General features: G+C 31.6%; 4 protein-coding genes across 5 annotated transcripts; 2 read left to right on the top strand and 2 right to left on the bottom strand.

The window, feature by feature from the left end:
- The first annotated feature begins 22 nt into the window (after positions 1–22).
- Positions 23–485, top strand: LOC115236682 (ornithine decarboxylase-like). Its single transcript, XM_029809286.1, has 2 exons — positions 23–275; positions 359–485. The coding sequence occupies exons 1-2, from the start codon at positions 89–91 to the stop codon at positions 454–456; spliced, it is 285 nt and encodes a 94-aa protein (XP_029665146.1). The 5' UTR covers positions 23–88; the 3' UTR covers positions 457–485.
- A 7,653-nt stretch (positions 486–8,138) lies between these two features.
- Positions 8,139–14,136, bottom strand: LOC115236722. The gene is made up of 16 exons (XM_029809349.1): positions 13,965–14,136; positions 13,322–13,418; positions 13,173–13,234; positions 12,792–13,031; positions 12,541–12,669; positions 12,376–12,447; positions 12,206–12,276; positions 10,942–10,959; positions 10,741–10,873; positions 10,386–10,619; positions 10,145–10,291; positions 9,842–9,950; positions 9,617–9,775; positions 9,354–9,547; positions 8,933–9,005; positions 8,139–8,854 (listed from the first exon to the last, which is right to left on the bottom strand). Exons 1-16 carry the CDS (start codon positions 14,013–14,015, stop codon positions 8,718–8,720), a joined length of 1,926 nt encoding a protein of 641 aa, XP_029665209.1. The 5' UTR covers positions 14,016–14,136; the 3' UTR covers positions 8,139–8,717.
- A 71-nt stretch (positions 14,137–14,207) lies between these two features.
- On the top strand, positions 14,208–16,013 carry LOC115236720 (ubiquitin-fold modifier-conjugating enzyme 1). Of its 2 annotated transcripts, XM_029809348.1 has the most exons (5): positions 14,208–14,426; positions 14,746–14,877; positions 15,103–15,270; positions 15,405–15,533; positions 15,728–16,013. In XM_029809348.1, exons 1-4 carry the CDS (start codon positions 14,304–14,306, stop codon positions 15,486–15,488), a joined length of 507 nt encoding a protein of 168 aa, XP_029665208.1. In that variant the 5' UTR covers positions 14,208–14,303; the 3' UTR covers positions 15,489–15,533; positions 15,728–16,013. The 2 variants fall into 2 exon arrangements, with proteins under 2 accessions (XP_029665208.1, XP_029665207.1); XM_029809347.1 differs by lacking the exon at positions 15,728–16,013 and having other exon boundaries at positions 15,405–15,667.
- Positions 15,531–17,599, bottom strand: LOC115236719 (arginine-hydroxylase NDUFAF5, mitochondrial). Its single transcript, XM_029809346.1, has 3 exons — positions 16,338–17,599; positions 16,054–16,238; positions 15,531–15,951 (listed from the first exon to the last, which is right to left on the bottom strand). The coding sequence occupies exons 1-3, from the start codon at positions 16,955–16,957 to the stop codon at positions 15,665–15,667; spliced, it is 1,092 nt and encodes a 363-aa protein (XP_029665206.1). The 5' UTR covers positions 16,958–17,599; the 3' UTR covers positions 15,531–15,664.
- Positions 17,600–17,773: the final 174 nt, after the last annotated feature.

The following is a 17,773-nucleotide window of genomic DNA, read 5'->3' as shown; positions in this document are numbered from 1 at the left end:
ATATATATATATATATATGTTTGCTTGATTTTTCAGTTTGCTGCCTAGCACCTACAGAGTACTGATTAATTCAAAAAGCTCATTCAATATGAAGGTAACAAATCTAGATGAACGCATCCATGTATTGGATAGTGAGTCCAATGTTATGACTGTTATCAAAGATATCGCAATGAGTGGTTTACAAGAAGAAGCTTTTTACGTATTGGATATAGGAGATATTGTACAAAAGCATCAAATCTGGAAAGAAAAATTGCCACGAGTTGAGCCCTATTATGGTAAGCCATTTATATATTTGGGATTTATATTATTACATAAGTATATGACAATTATTCTTTATATATAAATTTTTAAATTCCAGCTGTAAAGTGTAATGATAATTTGATGGTAATCGAGGTATTAGCGGCCCTTGGTGTTGGTTTTGATTGCGCATCTAAGGTAAATATGATTAAGCTTTAAATGTATCTTTTTTTAAGAGAGAAATAAATATATCTTTTTAACATGCAGGGTTTCTTTAATTTATATATATATATATATGTATATATATTTATTTTTTTATATAATGATATATAAATTATATTCTTTATAACATGTAATTTATATAGGAAACTTTATAGAGAAATTTATATTTGTGTGTGTGTTGTATAAATTTAAAGCTATAGTATATACAATAATTATTATTTTTGTATAATTTGCGTATGAAATTAATTAAGAAACGAATGAATAATTCATATTTCCAATTTTCTCTTGCAATGATATATTTAGTTACTTTCTTTTTGTATATGTGCGCTTCCATGTGCAAATTATACAAATTATAGCTACAAGTTGAAAACATGAATTTTAATAATGTGATAAAAATAGCGTCAACTATTTTCATTTTTTATTATATATCTTCCATTAACATCTTTCTAATAATTTTTGTTTTAGATTGAACTTCAAATCTTCAGCAAACGATACAGCACTGGATGGAATTATAAGGGTGGTTGGAGCATGGAACAAGGGCAACAAGGGTCGAAGAGTGATGCGCCGCTTGACCGTGGCCTATTCGTAAAGCCGACGAAATTAATCGTGCACTAAAAGCTGGCAACCGGGAATTAACGTGTTAGTGTGCTCCAAATTCCGGAAATATATCGTTCACACCTGTGAAACGAGCGAGGTAAAGCCAGGACGTTAAAGTCAGTTTTATTAGCCTAATACTCTCTTTCTCGAACTTAACTTGCCGAGACAATAAAATTAGCTTCTCGTTTGTAAAAATATGTAACATGTGACAGAAATCGCTTTTCAATTAAAAATATATATTTAATTTTCGCCGAAATTTTACTTGAAGAAATAATTGTTTTAGATATAATAATATAATAGTACAAAATTGTGTGAAGAAATGCTACAGGATTTTTTTTTTTTTTTTTTTTTGTAGAAAGGAAAAGAAATTTGTGAAAAAATTGATAATAATGATGATAATAATAATATCTTCTAAGTATAAAAGAGCGCATTATTATATATCAATAAAAAGAGAATATCACGAAAAAGTATTTCAATTTTGATTCAACGGTTTATCTCCGTCGGAAGAGTGGATAAGCTCTACAGTCAATATACACTCGCGTATCTCGCCATTATCTCGCAACAATGTGCATCATTTGTGATCCCCATAATCGGAATGAAACGCATCGCGTCGCGTCACCGAGTCGAGGAGCGACATGAAAAAAGAGCAAAATGTATTTCAATGTCCGATGTATGCAAGTGGGTAGAAGTAACCGCACGATAACACGGCGTTCCTCTGTGAGAGAGGCCTGTAATTAAGATCTCAACTGGTCTCAACTGGCCCGCCTCCCGATGAGCGTCGTCTCCTTATGTCTTATCGCGTGGCGCGCTCGACTACTGATACGTTTTCGTGGCTTATTTCAACGAGCGCTCGAGAGGAAACGTGTTCGTTTTTACAGGATGTGTACAGGATGTAGCACTAGCAGCGATAATTCTTTTTTTAAATAGCTCTAATCGTTTCTACACACAAAATGCTATCCTGCCGATATGCGGCTACGATCTGGCGCGTGTACGAACGTTTCATTAATTACCAACGCCAATCATCTTATTATACGAGCGGGATTTTGCGCACATGATCGGAATACCGCATTATCCTCGTCTCGATCGTACGTAACGCTGATAAACGCGCACCCGATGGAAACGAGCGCGGTTCGCGATCGACTGCGGTAATAGACAGTTTACATTCGGCAATCCCGCCGAACAGCGAAACGTTTACCGTGGCGCGATAGCTGGTCGTTACATCTATGGTACGTTTCCCGATAGCGGCACGGATCCTCTCATGAGTTACTGAATCCGCAATCAGCGAGAAAGCACGACGACACGAACGTTTGCGGCCGCGTCGCGATGGAACGTGTGGAGTACCGAGAGATCGCGCTTACAAAATCAGAAACAATGCAATTAAACATTCATTGCGAGTAATTGTAAGCAAAAGTATTATTTTTTCCAGGGTATTGAAATTAAAGTGCGATTCTCCAGCGACTGAGAAAAAATTTTCCCGAAATCTCTCAAAAATACGCGATGTGATGCAATAAAAGATCATTGATCCATAAGATACTTTCGCAAATTTTATTTTTCTGGGATAGTAGAAGAATATGAAATTAGAAATACAATTAAAAATTATTTTTTAGATGATATTTCATATATTTATTTGATATTTGAAATGTCATCATCCGGAAAAACGTTTTACTTCAAAATACTTGATATGATATGAAATCCCAAAAGTCACAATTTTAAAAAATTAGAGAAAAAACAAGATAAAAAACAAAAAATATATAAGTTTCGAAATGACAAACATAAATATAATAACAGTTCATTAATCCTCAAATTAAATGTCGAATTAATATGAAATCTCATAGTCTTTTCGTAGCTTTATTCTCATAGGAAATATTTTTTCAAAATTTTTTTTTTTTTCTTTAAATGTAGGAGGTTTGAGATATGTAAGAGCTTTAAAAAAATCCGTGTGCGTTTCTCGTAACATCGCTTTTATTTACACACCCTTCTCTAATCGAGGAATGAAACCCTCGATTACATTCAAGTGTACAAAAGATTACAGGTATATAAAAGATCGGATACGTCCGATACCGCGCACTTGGGGGTTCTTTTTCAAAAATCAGGCATTGATGCTTGAACCGCAATCGCGATAGCTATACAGTCAAAGCACGAGCTCGTCCGCGAGTTTTCGATGATTTATCCTCGGTCGGATGGGACGTAAATTCAAGAGGGGTCGTAAAAAGGAGAGCAGGTGAGCTAGCCCGATGCGCACGCATGCATGAAGTGCGGTGGATCCCGTCGCACTTGAGATGCATCCGAGCGCGATTAATGCACTCGAAGATGTTGAGGATAGGTTCGTTATTTTGATAGCGTTCCTCGCGCACATTCACAGGCGCCGTCCGCGTGCTATTGCCGTGTCAAATTGAGTTAAGGCACCGTGAGCTTCGTGAATGCCCAAGTTTCTCCGCTGTCGGATGGTCTCGGAATCATAATAATAAATTGCAGTTAAACAGTTAAAACCAGGGGGGTTGCGCACAGCAGAAGTTGGACTCCGCATAACAGAGCGTTAAAATCAACTACATTAAAATCGCATTGCAAATTAAGTACACGTTGCAGAAAATTACAAGAGTTTGCAGAAAATTTCATAATTATTGTATTGTGTTATGTAAGAAACCGTTTTAAGGAATCCTTGGCGGAATAATATTTTCTTCGACTCTTGATTATTTTATTGCGTGTTTGATTCATTTCCGTTAAACGCGTTTCGTATCGTCCTCATTTAGGAAAATCTATGATCATACTTCAAAATTTCATTATTTTATTCCTATAAAAAATCTCGTTTTATTATTATCATATATAATATATATAATATCAAGAAACTTTTATTTAAAAGTTTATGTAATATATCAGGATAAATGTTTTATCACAACTTCGACTCTTGATTATTTTATTGCGTGTTTGATTCATTTCCGTTAAACGCGTTTCGTATCGTCCTCATTTTTACACGGCTGGAAAATCTATGATTATAGGAAAATCTATGATCATACTTCAAAATTTCATTATTTTATTCCTATAAAAAATCTCGTTTTGCTTTATTCTCATAGGAAATATTTTTTCAAAATTTTTTTTTTTTTCTTTAAATGTAGGAGGTTTGAGATATGTAAGAGCTTTAAAAAAATCCGTGTGCGTTTCTCGTAACATCGCTTTTATTTACACACCCTTCTCTAATCGAGGAATGAAACCCTCGATTACATTCAAGTGTACAAAAGATTACAGGTATATAAAAGATCGGATACGTCCGATACCGCGCACTTGGGGGTTCTTTTTCAAAAATCAGGCATTGATGCTTGAACCGCAATCGCGATAGCTATACAGTCAAAGCACGAGCTCGTCCGCGAGTTTTCGATGATTTATCCTCGGTCGGATGGGACGTAAATTCAAGAGGGGTCGTAAAAAGGAGAGCAGGTGAGCTAGCCCGATGCGCACGCATGCATGAAGTGCGGTGGATCCCGTCGCACTTGAGATGCATCCGAGCGCGATTAATGCACTCGAAGATGTTGAGGATAGGTTCGTTATTTTGATAGCGTTCCTCGCGCACATTCACAGGCGCCGTCCGCGTGCTATTGCCGTGTCAAATTGAGTTAAGGCACCGTGAGCTTCGTGAATGCCCAAGTTTCTCCGCTGTCGGATGGTCTCGGAATCATAATAATAAATTGCAGTTAAACAGTTAAAACCAGGGGGGTTGCGCACAGCAGAAGTTGGACTCCGCATAACAGAGCGTTAAAATCAACTACATTAAAATCGCATTGCAAATTAAGTACACATTGCAGAAAATTACAAGAGTTTGCAGAAAATTTCATAATTATTGTATTGTGTTATGTAAGAAACCGTTTTAAGGAATCCTTGGCGGAATAATATTTTCTTCGACTCTTGATTATTTTATTGCGTGTTTGATTCATTTCCGTTAAACGCGTTTCGTATCGTCCTCATTTAGGAAAATCTATGATCATACTTCAAAATTTCATTATTTTATTCCTATAAAAAATCTCGTTTTATTATTATCATATATAATATATATAATATCAAGAAACTTTTATTTTAAAGTTTATGTAATATATCAGGATAAATGTTTTATCACAACTTTTACTTCGTCATCATCATATATCTATCATTAATCTTACGGGAATGAAATGAACGTACAAGAGGTTCATATCACACAGTTAAGCTGTTTATTAAGATATACTCAAGCATATGCAATTCTAATCTAATATTTGCCAAATGTTAAATCAGCATAAAAAAGAACGTCTTATCGTCCCAAATTTGTAAGCAATTTTTCGCAGTTAAAAAAAAGCTATATGTTATGCATATGTTGCAATAATGAAGGAACCATGCTGAATTACATGTTTGCCCTCTCGACGAAGGTGCATTTCAGCGGATAAGCCACGACACCGCATCGTGGTTAACACAAAAGAAGCGGTGAAAACTTTCTTTCGGAGAGTGAGCCACGTATAATGCGAAGGAGCAACGGTAGTAGTGTTTGCGTGCGCGGAGAAAACTAAGGAACCGAGCATCTCACCGCCCTTAGCTATCACTTCGAGCATGTAATGCACCCGTGCTTACTTACATGCGGTTTCACCCTCCGCGTACCTTCCTCTTCTTTTCTCTCCATGGCAGCTTTTACGGCCCCGTGAACCCTTTCGAACATGTCTGCGATGATCGCGAGCGATGGCGTGCACCGAAATATTTTGACCGCACGATCCTCTGCCCTTTATTCGCTGAGCGAAATATTTCAGCTTCCTTTACGATGGATGAACTAAAACAAATTGACAAGAATTTAGAAAAAAAGTGAGAGAAAATATCGGGAATGTATTCTTTCTTTGTAAGAATTAATTAATTTAATTTTACAATAAGACTATATATAAAAAAAGAGAGAAAAAAGTAAATTTCTTTTCTCATGCAATATGGCATGACATCACGCTCGATAATAAAAAGTTTAAAAATTCGTTAGATTGCCGCAAAAAAATGAAAAAGAAATTTGCCGTTAGCAAGAAAAATCCGTTTATACATTACAAAGGGCGGCAGCTCACGTCGCGGGCAATTTTTGCACGAGAATTGCGCGAATTACGAGAAACTTAAGCTAGCTGGTAGTTGCGCGTGAACAGCACGCAAACTCCCTAAACTGACTAACATACGCTGTACTTTCGTGCCGCCAGCGGGTACTCCGTTTCGCAAACAGCGAAACTAGATGCACCACACAACACCAGCCAGGCCAGCTCTCTCTTTGATATTACTTCGGGCATGTAATGGAACTCGCCGGAGAATCAAAAGGTGCATCCTTTCTACAGGCAAATACCGCTGTTGTACCAGCAGCGACGCAAAAACAAATATTTGATAGAACAAACGATGTATAAACCTGCATCGAGAACAAAGTTAGAACCTGCATCGCCACCAATTACATACGAGATCGCATTATACATATTATGAACTTATTTAGAAATTAAAAACTAAAATTAGAATTTGTAAAGTTTGACAACCTTATAGATGTTACCATAAAAAACAAGATAATCGCTAACGCTTCAGTAACATCTCTCTCTTTCTTTAACTTGTATCTAGTTTAAATAATAAAAGTTATAATTTTACTAATTTTACTTTCATTTGCTGGTTGATCTATAAATTAATTGGTTTGATAGAAGCTTTATATATATATATATATATATATTTATAATATTCTTAATTACACATAATTTATTTCATAATCGAAGAAAAATTACTTTTTATTACATATATTTTCTCTCTCTTTCTATTTAAAATATATGTATACATTTAAAAAATTGATAAAGTACGCGACACATATATCATTTTGCAATAAATCTTGCGTAATAAAAAAGGCCGCAACGCATTCGGATTTTCGATAAAAATGCACTTTTCTGATAGAAACGCAATATCTCACTCACGATTCATTAACTGATTGATATCCAACAATTATAAACATAGTTTCGACAACGCAAAAGCTTTTAACGTATCCGAATTCAACGCGCAAATTACATCGTCAAATGTAGCTTTGGAAAAAATGCGTCAATAAGCGTGAAAAATTGACGGGCAACGGGAAAGGTTAATGGAAAAATAGAGGATGGCATTTCTCCTATTTTTCAGAGTTCTTTGACAACACACTTGCGCTAAAAAATTGCTCGTGTACATAATATTCCATACTAATTAACGTATTCTTTGCGAAATATTTAACAGTTATTAATGAGTTCGCGAAATATTACCGGAATAAAACACGCAATTCAATCACATTTGCTATAGTTCAATCTTAATTAGATGAAGATGATTTCATCATATGATACTCTCTGGAAAAAATAAATTATAGCAACAAAGTGGAAAGATACAAACGCACACGTTTTTCTTTAAAAATAAATCGTGCGTTTTAAACGTGCATATTACTTTTTTTATAAAACATGTTTACACACACGTTTATACTATTATTGTTTTTACTATTATTATTGTTTACATATGGCAAATGATATTTAATTACATCGCGCGTAAAACGAGATAAATGGAACAAGAATAAATGCAATGTTAATGGAAAACACGTCGCGCTTTCATATCGACAGTGTCCTTTAATTATACCTTTCTGTGATGTCTGTAAAATGTGAAAAAGGATTCCAATTATATATTACACCAAAAATAAAACCGCAAGTTCAAACGTTTATTGTATATAAAGAAAGTTTAATAAAACGCTTAATTTATTAATCCTCTAATAAAAAAGTATATGTATTTTCTGTATTTTTCTGATTTTTAATAATCTACTTTCTCTGATGTTCTACGATGAAAGCATCTTTATCCAATTATACGATTGGACTGTTCATCCACCAGTACATATACGACGAGCGAAATTACATGAGAAGTGCAAACGTTACATCTGCGAATTTGACAAATCCTTGCTTGCTCACCAATCATTAAGCTGAGTTGACATAATAAGCACAACCGTGAACTGCTGGTCGAATAACAGAATGATTTCATTCCCGCCGCCGTCTATCGTCTATTCGTTTCCGTATACTTTGCGCGAATTGCATTTCGAATTTGTTGGCGATTATAACAAAACGTCATGTTAATTAGTTAATCTATTGTTTAATGAGGTACTCAGGTCAAATTACATAAAATAATAGCTGCTCACAAACAGCAATAGCACTGTTTAGTAAACATTATCATACAATTAAAGATTAATTATATATAATATTTATTACAGTAAGTAGCAATAATTTATAAAAAAACAAGGTACTTTTGTAACAATACTTCATAATTATATTCGCCTACGTTCAAAAAAATAGTGAGATGAGACAAAGCAATATATTAATAGATATGTGAATAATATACTTTATAAAAAATATATTTGATGAAAAATTTATAAAACAATATGAAATTTTTAAACATTTTCGAGATATTAAAATCGATGATATATAATTAATTTAAGATTAATTTCAGCATAATAGCCAATATTTTTCTATGTTACAAGTGAAATATACTCATATAGATCTCAAATAATCTCAAATATACATTAATCTATGCTGATAATCTAAAGATTAATAATTATTAACCTAAAAAATGAAATAATAATAACATATTAAATAATCAAGCAATCTATTAAATCACTGTAACAGCACTGTACATGTGGCAGTATGAGAAAGACATTGTTAACTATCATTATCTCTTTCTTCTTTTTCCTCGCATTCCATATTTTCATCTGCATTTTTATTTTCACATTTGCACTTTATATGTTTCTCACTTAAATGATAGCTCACGTCAATGCTAGCATCGCCTCCAGCAGGATCTAATTTAACAATAATCATTTGATTTTTAAGAATATATTACACCCCTTGCTTATATATACTATTTTCTTTAACATTACCTTTATCTTGCTGTGTTGATATAATTTGCTTCATCATATTTGAATCTTTCAACCGTTTCGTGAGCGAAGTATCCTTTAATAAAAAAAGATCTAATATGAATATACTAAATCCATTGATATATCGCTTTGTGTACAAAACTCATTATTTTGCTGGACATACGCAAAGGTATAATTATGAATAATTATGTGTATTTGTAATATTATTTTTATTTCAGTTATTATTTATTATTATAAAAAATTACGTATTTAAACTTTTTTTCTAAATATTATAATTAAATTTTATTTAACACACATACTATATTTTTTACAAGGTGACTAATTTTGGTCAATAATAATTCAATAGAAAGTATTATTATGTATTTCTTCAATTAACATTTCAAATATAACAAAATTAGAAATAGTAGAAAAATATATCATATACCTCGTAAATCCGATCAATGCGTTCTTGTTTCTTATTGGAGTTTGTATTACCCTTTATTCCGAATTTGAAGAATGGTCCAATACCAAATTTAATAGATCCGCCAATTAAGAAAAATGGCAATAATACTATGCATATGCAGATAGTTAAGAAAAGGATGATTAAGATAGGAATTTTGTATACAAAATTTAGTTTACCTGTAGAATAATAAATGAATATTATAATATATATATATATAATCGTTGATATTAAAACAATTTACTCACTGGTAGCATTATCTATGAATTCAGATATAACAAGTCCAAAATATGATAATGGTTGAAAAATGACTGTACTGAGAAAGTATGTCAATGCATATGCTGGTGTTACTTGCAATCTAGGATTGGTCATAATTGATTCATAGTATTTTTCACAATCGTTTGTAGCTGTGAATAATCAATTGATATATATTAAACTCTCAAATACAATTTTGTTTGAGGTAGACAACTCACAGGAAAACGATGCAACCATTTTGTCCCAGAGGCCCATTTTATAAGGCTGGCAAGCAATTGGCATTTCTGCAAACTGCGCTTGTGCAGCCATTAATTTAATTTCTGCTTCCTGCAAAACAAAATAATATTTAATTAGAACTGATCATATATCATAACATTACATATATCATAAATATAAAAATGTGATCGTCAATTTTGTTTAAAAAAAAAAGTATATGAATGTTTTAAATATATACTACATAGATTTTAAATACACTCAATATAAAAAAGGAAAGGTATATGATAAAATGATGTATAAATTACCTGTATAAGTCGCCACCAAGTTATGAAAAAACTTATTATAAATATTACATCAATTATTAAAAAGATAATCAAGCCTCGAGACCATCTTTGTCTTCTTAAGACCATAAAACTAGATATGACTATTAAGGAAATTATAGTTATGTCCCACTGCAACCATTTAGGAAGTCAATATATAAATATATAAATATTTTATATATACATCTATATATATTTTAGATATCAAGTATTATTAAATCCTTACGCGTTCTTTCATGATTAACAAATAATTCATCAAATATTCTGATAATAACTTTAAATAATGAGACATCTCTGCCATATAGCGAGATGTGGTATGATCAGATTGTTTTATCACATTGTCAAGAATTCTATCTACTTCTCTTATAGATCCTTGGCCATTTACAAAATTCTGGAGATATTCGAACTGTGAAAAGGATGCCTCTATATTGAGTGTTCCTATTAATTTGTCATCAATCTTCTGTAATTTGTTAATATTTAATACTGTATTCTATTTGTACAAATTTATGTGATTATAATTTCAAAATCCGAAATAAATAATTACAACAGTTTTCAAGTAATATTTTGTATCACAAATTAACCTGTATAGCAAGATTTGATAATAATACAGCAATCAAACGTTTATAAAAGATTGCCGCCTGGGTATTTTGTTCATCCAATTCTTTACAGCTATATGATTGTATCATTGGAGATTGATCATTCTTTTTTGCTGGACTAAAAAAGGTAATCTGCTTAAAATTATATGTAATGCATTTTGTGTTTATGTAAGATAAAATATATACCTAAAGGAATCCTTTTCTGTAGACAAATAAAAAAAAGAATGTATATTTTGCAGTTCGTGTGTAGACCTAAAATAAAAATACATTTTTAAAATCGGAATAATTACAAATATAATAAAAAAATAATATATGTGTATACAATAAATTAATATTGATTATATCAGAGTAAACATAGAAGTATTGTGCATATAGTTTTGAAAAAATTACACTTATGATAAATATATTTTTAACGGAAAAATTCGCACTATATAATGTCAAAAAATATTTACGGCGTGACATCATCGAATGTATCCGTCTCGTCGCAATAAACGTAACAGTAAAGTGCACACAAATACAATACAATATATATTGATGACTTGAAGAGCTGCATGTCGATGCATCAAATGCTTTCACGTGTTCTTCGTAAAAATGCCTTTTTATGATGAAAGATATACAAGACTATCAAAACATTCTAAAAAACACAGCGATGAAAAGCATACGCGCCGGCACGAGAAAATGTTTTTACTCTGGTTCACTATAACCAAATTATCAAAACAAAACACCCTGCTGAAATCTAGTTCTCTCGTTCGAGTTATCGACTAGAAAGCGAAATGTTTGTAAAAAGTAAATATTCAAACTAGAGTATGCGAGCAAAAAAAAGATGAAAAAAGTTCTTTCTTTTTTATTTGTTATCGATAAAGATATATGTACATATTTACCAGATATGTATTAATTGATATATTAAAATAAGATTTATTTATTCCGTGATTAAAGAAAATAAAATACTCTTCTGTTTCATTAATATATATTAGTTTTGTTATATTGTGTATTTTTTTCTCTCTCTCCCTCTCTCTTCGTTATACTAAAATTTTAAAATATTTAATATTTTTCATATTGATATCAAAATAGTTGTTTATATATTAAATCATTACTAATGACATGTTGCACATGTGCAGGTTTTATTAGTATGAAACATTAACATCCACTTACATTTCTAAGGACTATCTTTATTTATTGTTATAAGAAATTTAAATATGATATAAAAAACCATATAAAGCAAACGAATTAAGTATTAATAATGCAATACTGCAATGACAATGGTATTCATAACCACAATTATTTTTCAATTATTTTCATTATTCTTTATATGTATATATATATAATAGCTTTATTGAAAATAAGATTAATTTAATTTAAAACTTATAATCTAGATCGTCTTTTCGTTTAAATCGTCGTTTTAGTATATAATACCGAGTATCATTTAACAATTTTAATTTTATTGTAAGATACTTTACTTTCAACGGGCTGTACTTCACCGAATCTAGCTTTCCTTTTTTCCAATCGTTCAGCCAATTCGGCCTAAAAAAAAGTAATTCAATAATAAAGCCAGTGATAAAGAAGTATATGTAAGCCTTCAAAATGAAGGCATGCATACATTTACAAAGATTATTTGCTTACTTTTTCCATCAAACTAGATACAGAAGTTCCGAATCTTTCCCCACGTTTCTTCAATGTATCATAAGTAGTATTCTACCATGAATTAATTAAAAGTTGATATAAAATAATTCTATATACAAATAAACATTTTGTTCTAATAACAGATTGTAAAAATTAATTTCTTACCACAGGCGTCTTTATGGATGCAGCCGATTTATTATTTTGATTATTGACAGTAAATCGAGCTAACCTAGCTTCTTTTTTTGCAGCCTCGGATAATGGCATTCCAAATTTCTTAGCTCTCATCTCCAATCTCTGTTAAAAAATTACACAACTATATATCTTATCACAAAAGATGTAGTAGAACAAACAATTTTATTACATTGTTCAGGATTTTATTATTTTATGTATGTCCTGCTGATATAATTTTCAATTACCTCTTTTGTGCTGAGTTCTGATAATTTAATAATCTTTTTTTCTGGTGACGCAGAATCAGATTCTTTTATATTTATATTTTCATTTTTTTCCACTTGATCATTTTTAATTTCTTCAAGTACAGGTTTGCGGTTTAGCACTATTTTTTTTGCATTAGTATTATTGCTCTCCACAGATAATTTTCGCTTCTCAGGAAGCACCTGTGAATCTGGTTTACTGGATAATTCTTCTATTTCTTCATCCTGTAAGTATAATTTAAATTTCTTGCATACATATATAAAGCAATAACAAACAATTGTTCGATATATATTTAATATTTAACTCTTAAGTTATATATTATTATCAATATCATATTATATATGTAAATATGCTACAGGACTTACACCAAGTACTTCATCTTCATCTAAAATTTCTTCTGTAGTTTCATCCAAGGATAAGGCAGAATCTGTAAAATTTAAATAATTCTTTCATAAAAAGAAACATGCTTAAAAATTATATCAAAATAAAAAAATAAACAAAAGTGAAAACAGACCTCCCTGGATTGCCAATTGAAGCCTTTCTACTAATTCGTTTTTATTGCCCACAGTTGGAAGTCCTCTTTGTTTTAATTCTGCTCTCAGATCGGTAACCTGATAAGGATACAAAAAATTTATATTTATATAAACAATATTTATATTGCGCTTACAATTAGATGTTAAATATTGTCATACTAACAGAATCTGTTATTCTAATTGATACACATATGCTTTATATTTTCAAGACAAAAAATAATAATCTTCAGCAATATAATATTTTTCATAATTTTATCGATAAATTTAATGCAGTCCAGCAATAATGATTTAATTAAGTAGAATCTCATTGCTCTTGTAAAGAGTTCTAAGCAAAAGTTACTTTTCAGTTGAAAGATCATAGTTTAAAATTCCAAAGCTTTTAGATAGATGTAATAAGCAAATATAAGGAAAAGAAATATTGGAAATTACTGTATCAGTTGATTGATGAAATGGAAGTTTGCAATTGATAGCGGGAATAGGTAGATAGATAAAGATGAAGTAATTCGAATCAGACGACGCTAAGTTGATGGTGTGATTTTCTAAGTTGCAGGAAAATTTTGATGGTTAGGTTATCACCGAAGTTACAAACATCACTGCATATACAAGTCGATTTACGGTACTTGCCTTCATTTTTGACAGTTCAGTCAATCCTTTTTCGTAAGACGAGTCAGCCATAGCGTATTTGTCGTATTTATCTTAAATCACAACCGCTATTGACAACGGATACAACATACAACATATAACATTTTACATTACCACTCTCTCTTAATTTTACAGTGATGCCTGATGAATTCTCATATATTTCACGCATGCGCACTCCGTTTTGGCCAATACAAAATCAGGAGTTGCGCTAATATATTGTGGTTACGTTGGCTGCATTGACACGATATAGGATACAGGTGATATGTATATGTCATCTATGTAATATCAGCATCATCACATGTAAAAGCATAATTTGTCGAGATGGTGGATGAATCGACGAAGAAAACTTTAAGTAACATTCCATTACTGCAAACAAAAGCCAGTCCCAGAGATAAAGATTTATGGGTACAAAGATTGAAGGAGGAGTATCAAGCTCTAATTAAGGTAAAAAGAGTTAGCACAACTCTATCTTTTTTTTCCAAAATTGTAAATATTATTTCCATATGGATAGTTCTGTTCTTGTTGTTTCATACATAAATAAATAGTTAAATATTAAAAATTTGTATTAAAAATTAATTTAATAGTTGCTTAAATAACTACATTAGTCATAAATTAAACTACATTAGGCATAAATAACAACATTAATCAAGTTGTTAAAATAACATTTTTATCATGGAAATATTTTATATAATTAAATTAAATTGTATAAATATAATTATTAACATACAAATTTAACTGTGTATAATCTGATTGTTTTTTATAGTATGTCAAAAATAATAAAGAAGCAGACAATGATTGGTTTCGACTGGAATCAAACAAGGAAGGTACCAAGTGGTTTGGCAAATGCTGGTACATTCAGAATTTCCTAAAGTATGAATTTGAAATAGAATTTGATGTAAGTAATTTTTTACGTGTATGGTTGTTTTGATTTATTCTATTTAAATAAAGAAAAATTATATCCAATACAAAAAATGCTATTTATAAATAACATTTTAATTTATATTACATATATACATTAATTTATATATACACATTTATAAAATTAGTAAAATTATAAAAAATGTCAAAATATTTTAATAGGCATTAAATTTATCTAGTAATATGTTTTTTTTTCCTTTAGATTCCTGTTACGTATCCTACAACGGCACCTGAAATTGCTTTACCAGAATTAGATGGTAAAACAGCAAAAATGTATAGGGGAGGTAAAATTTGCCTCACTGACCATTTCAAACCATTGTGGGCTCGCAATGTACCCAAGTTTGGCATCGCTCATGCAATGGCTCTTGGTGTAAGTTCAATTTATATATTTAACATAATTAAAAATGTAGAACAAAAACATTAAATGTATTGGATATAAAAACTTTTATATTGAAATGATAGTCTTATATGAGATGTAAAAATTTTAAGCAAATTATTTTTCAGTTAGGACCATGGTTGGCAGTCGAGATTCCAGATCTAATAGAAAGAGGTGTTGTAGTTCACAAGGAAAGTGAAAAGAAATCATGAATATTATAGATAAATAGTGACAGAATAACTAAAACGCAATTATTGGTAAATAATAAATTATTTTTTTATGCCTATTATTTGAAAGAGAATTTGTATAATACATTAATTTTTTCACACATGATATATTAGAGTATTTACATAGTTCAATATGCAATTAATAAAGACTATTTAATATATTATTTATCATCATCTAGTTTTATTTTCTTACTGGTTTTAATGATTTCGTCGAGCTTATACAGATCCTTAAGCGACACTTCTCCTGTTCCCCTCTCAAGAGGTTTTGGTTGAGACGCATCTGGTTTCCATCCCAACATATATATTATCTGAAACGTGGCAGGAACAAATATGGTATCATCTTCTCTGACTTTTCCATACAGCTCTTTATATATGGATGCTGCTGCAATCAGCGTATCTCTCGGTAGGTGTAAGTTACGATTCTTGGCTGCATTATTTTCTGCCATCCCTAGATGAATGAAAATTTTTTGTGTAAAAAAAATGCAAAATTTTCTTGTATGTCTATTAAATAATTTTTATCTAAGTAAAAGCTTTCTTTATAATAATTCACCTTTCAAATCCCACATAAGCTCGAACATATTTGGATAACCGATGACTATCTCATCAGTATCAATAGTCAACATAGTAAAATTCGCTCTTGTTAATAAAGATCCAATGTCTCTGATTTCCACAAAGGGTGAAATATGCGGTGAAATCCCACCATGTCTCTCCAATTCAGCTAATTGCAAGGAACTTCTGTATTATCAGAATAAATGATAAAAATAATGAAAGCAAGTAGATATAAAATACCTTCCTATAAAATCCTTGATATAAGCCTGGCAATTTTACCTTTACCTCAACTCGTAAAGAGTATCACCGCCAAATATAGCCGCCAGAAAGACTCCGTCATTTTTCAGACTGCTATTGATACGTCGGAAGCATCCGGGAAGATCGTTGATCCAATGAAGACTCAGACAACTAATCACCATGTCGAAACTATTAGGTTCGAAGGACACATTCTCCTCATCGATGACTTCCTTCTTGACTCTCACTCCCTTCGCGGTATCGGCTTGCTGTAAGAAACTTGGACTCATCTCGGCCAACACCAATTCCTCCACGGACTCGCTGAGGATTCGCTTGGATACATGACCGCGACCGCATCCCAAATTGAGGACCCTGCCAAACTTTCGTTTGATGTCGAATATCCGATCGGACAGCCTGTCACCCACCTCGTCCTTGAGATAGTCGTACAGGTGGACGTCAGCGTTCTTCGCAGCACGTTCGCGTTGCAGCAGCTTCGTCTTCTTATCGAACACGTTCATCGGACTGTCAGGCGGCAATGAGGACATCGACATTACATTACACGCAACATTAGGACCAGAATTATATCTGGGATTTAATACGTTCGATTTGCCGTGTATCATGCGATCGCATAACGTCCGACTGGTTCCACGAAACAGAATTTTCGATACCATTTTTGCAGATGCACAATTGCTAACGTTTTTATTTTATTTTATCTTGAAATTTGTCGTTAGAATACCACTTGTTTCTAATTCTCTTTTCTTCTAATTTTGTTTGTTTCCGCAAGAAAACTTTTAGAGATCGAAACCTTCAATGTATTTCATATCATCGTAATTAAATTATTGGAATTCTTTCGATATCTGTATTAACAATGACGAATTTATGACTCGGTTAATGTCGAGTGTTTACTCCAATGCTCTGCTCAATCTCCGTAGATTAAGGTTAGGAATAACCTAATCTAGAGGAAGATTAATAATTTTAATCTCGTCACCGCGACGAGATAATTACTGAAGATCAAACGCAAATAAAATTTCTTGTAAATAAATTTGCATATCATGCCCACATATACGCAATGTTGACATGAATAATGCTCATTATATTTTATTTTTTATATAAATACTTTTCTATTATTATATATGTGTGATTAATACTATCTATAATAATAATATATTAATTCTTTAATATTAAAATTAGATATAATTTAAATTTTAATAATTTATTTCTTTTTCGTGGTTTCTGAATAAGTTATTTGGATATATTTTATACGTTTAAAAATACTGGCACAAAACGTGTTAGTTCCTTCGAATTGTTTGATTTGAATCAAGACGAAAGAAGCAAAGGACGCGTTCAGCAGAGAAAACCGCTTAATAGTAATCGAACGTGATTGGCTCTTACTTTTAGAACCAACAAATCAACGTCGAGTGTTGACAAGCGATAGCTGAGTGCTTTCTCTGCCGAACGCGGCCAATGATTTCTTTGCTCTGATTGGT

This window comes from Formica exsecta, unplaced genomic scaffold, assembly GCF_003651465.1.
Source record: "Formica exsecta isolate Colony F162 unplaced genomic scaffold, ASM365146v1 scaffold26, whole genome shotgun sequence".
NCBI lineage: Eukaryota > Metazoa > Arthropoda > Insecta > Hymenoptera > Formicidae > Formica > Formica exsecta.
Note: the sequence above shows the minus strand (reverse complement) of the source record. Positions and strands in the feature narration are given on the sequence as shown.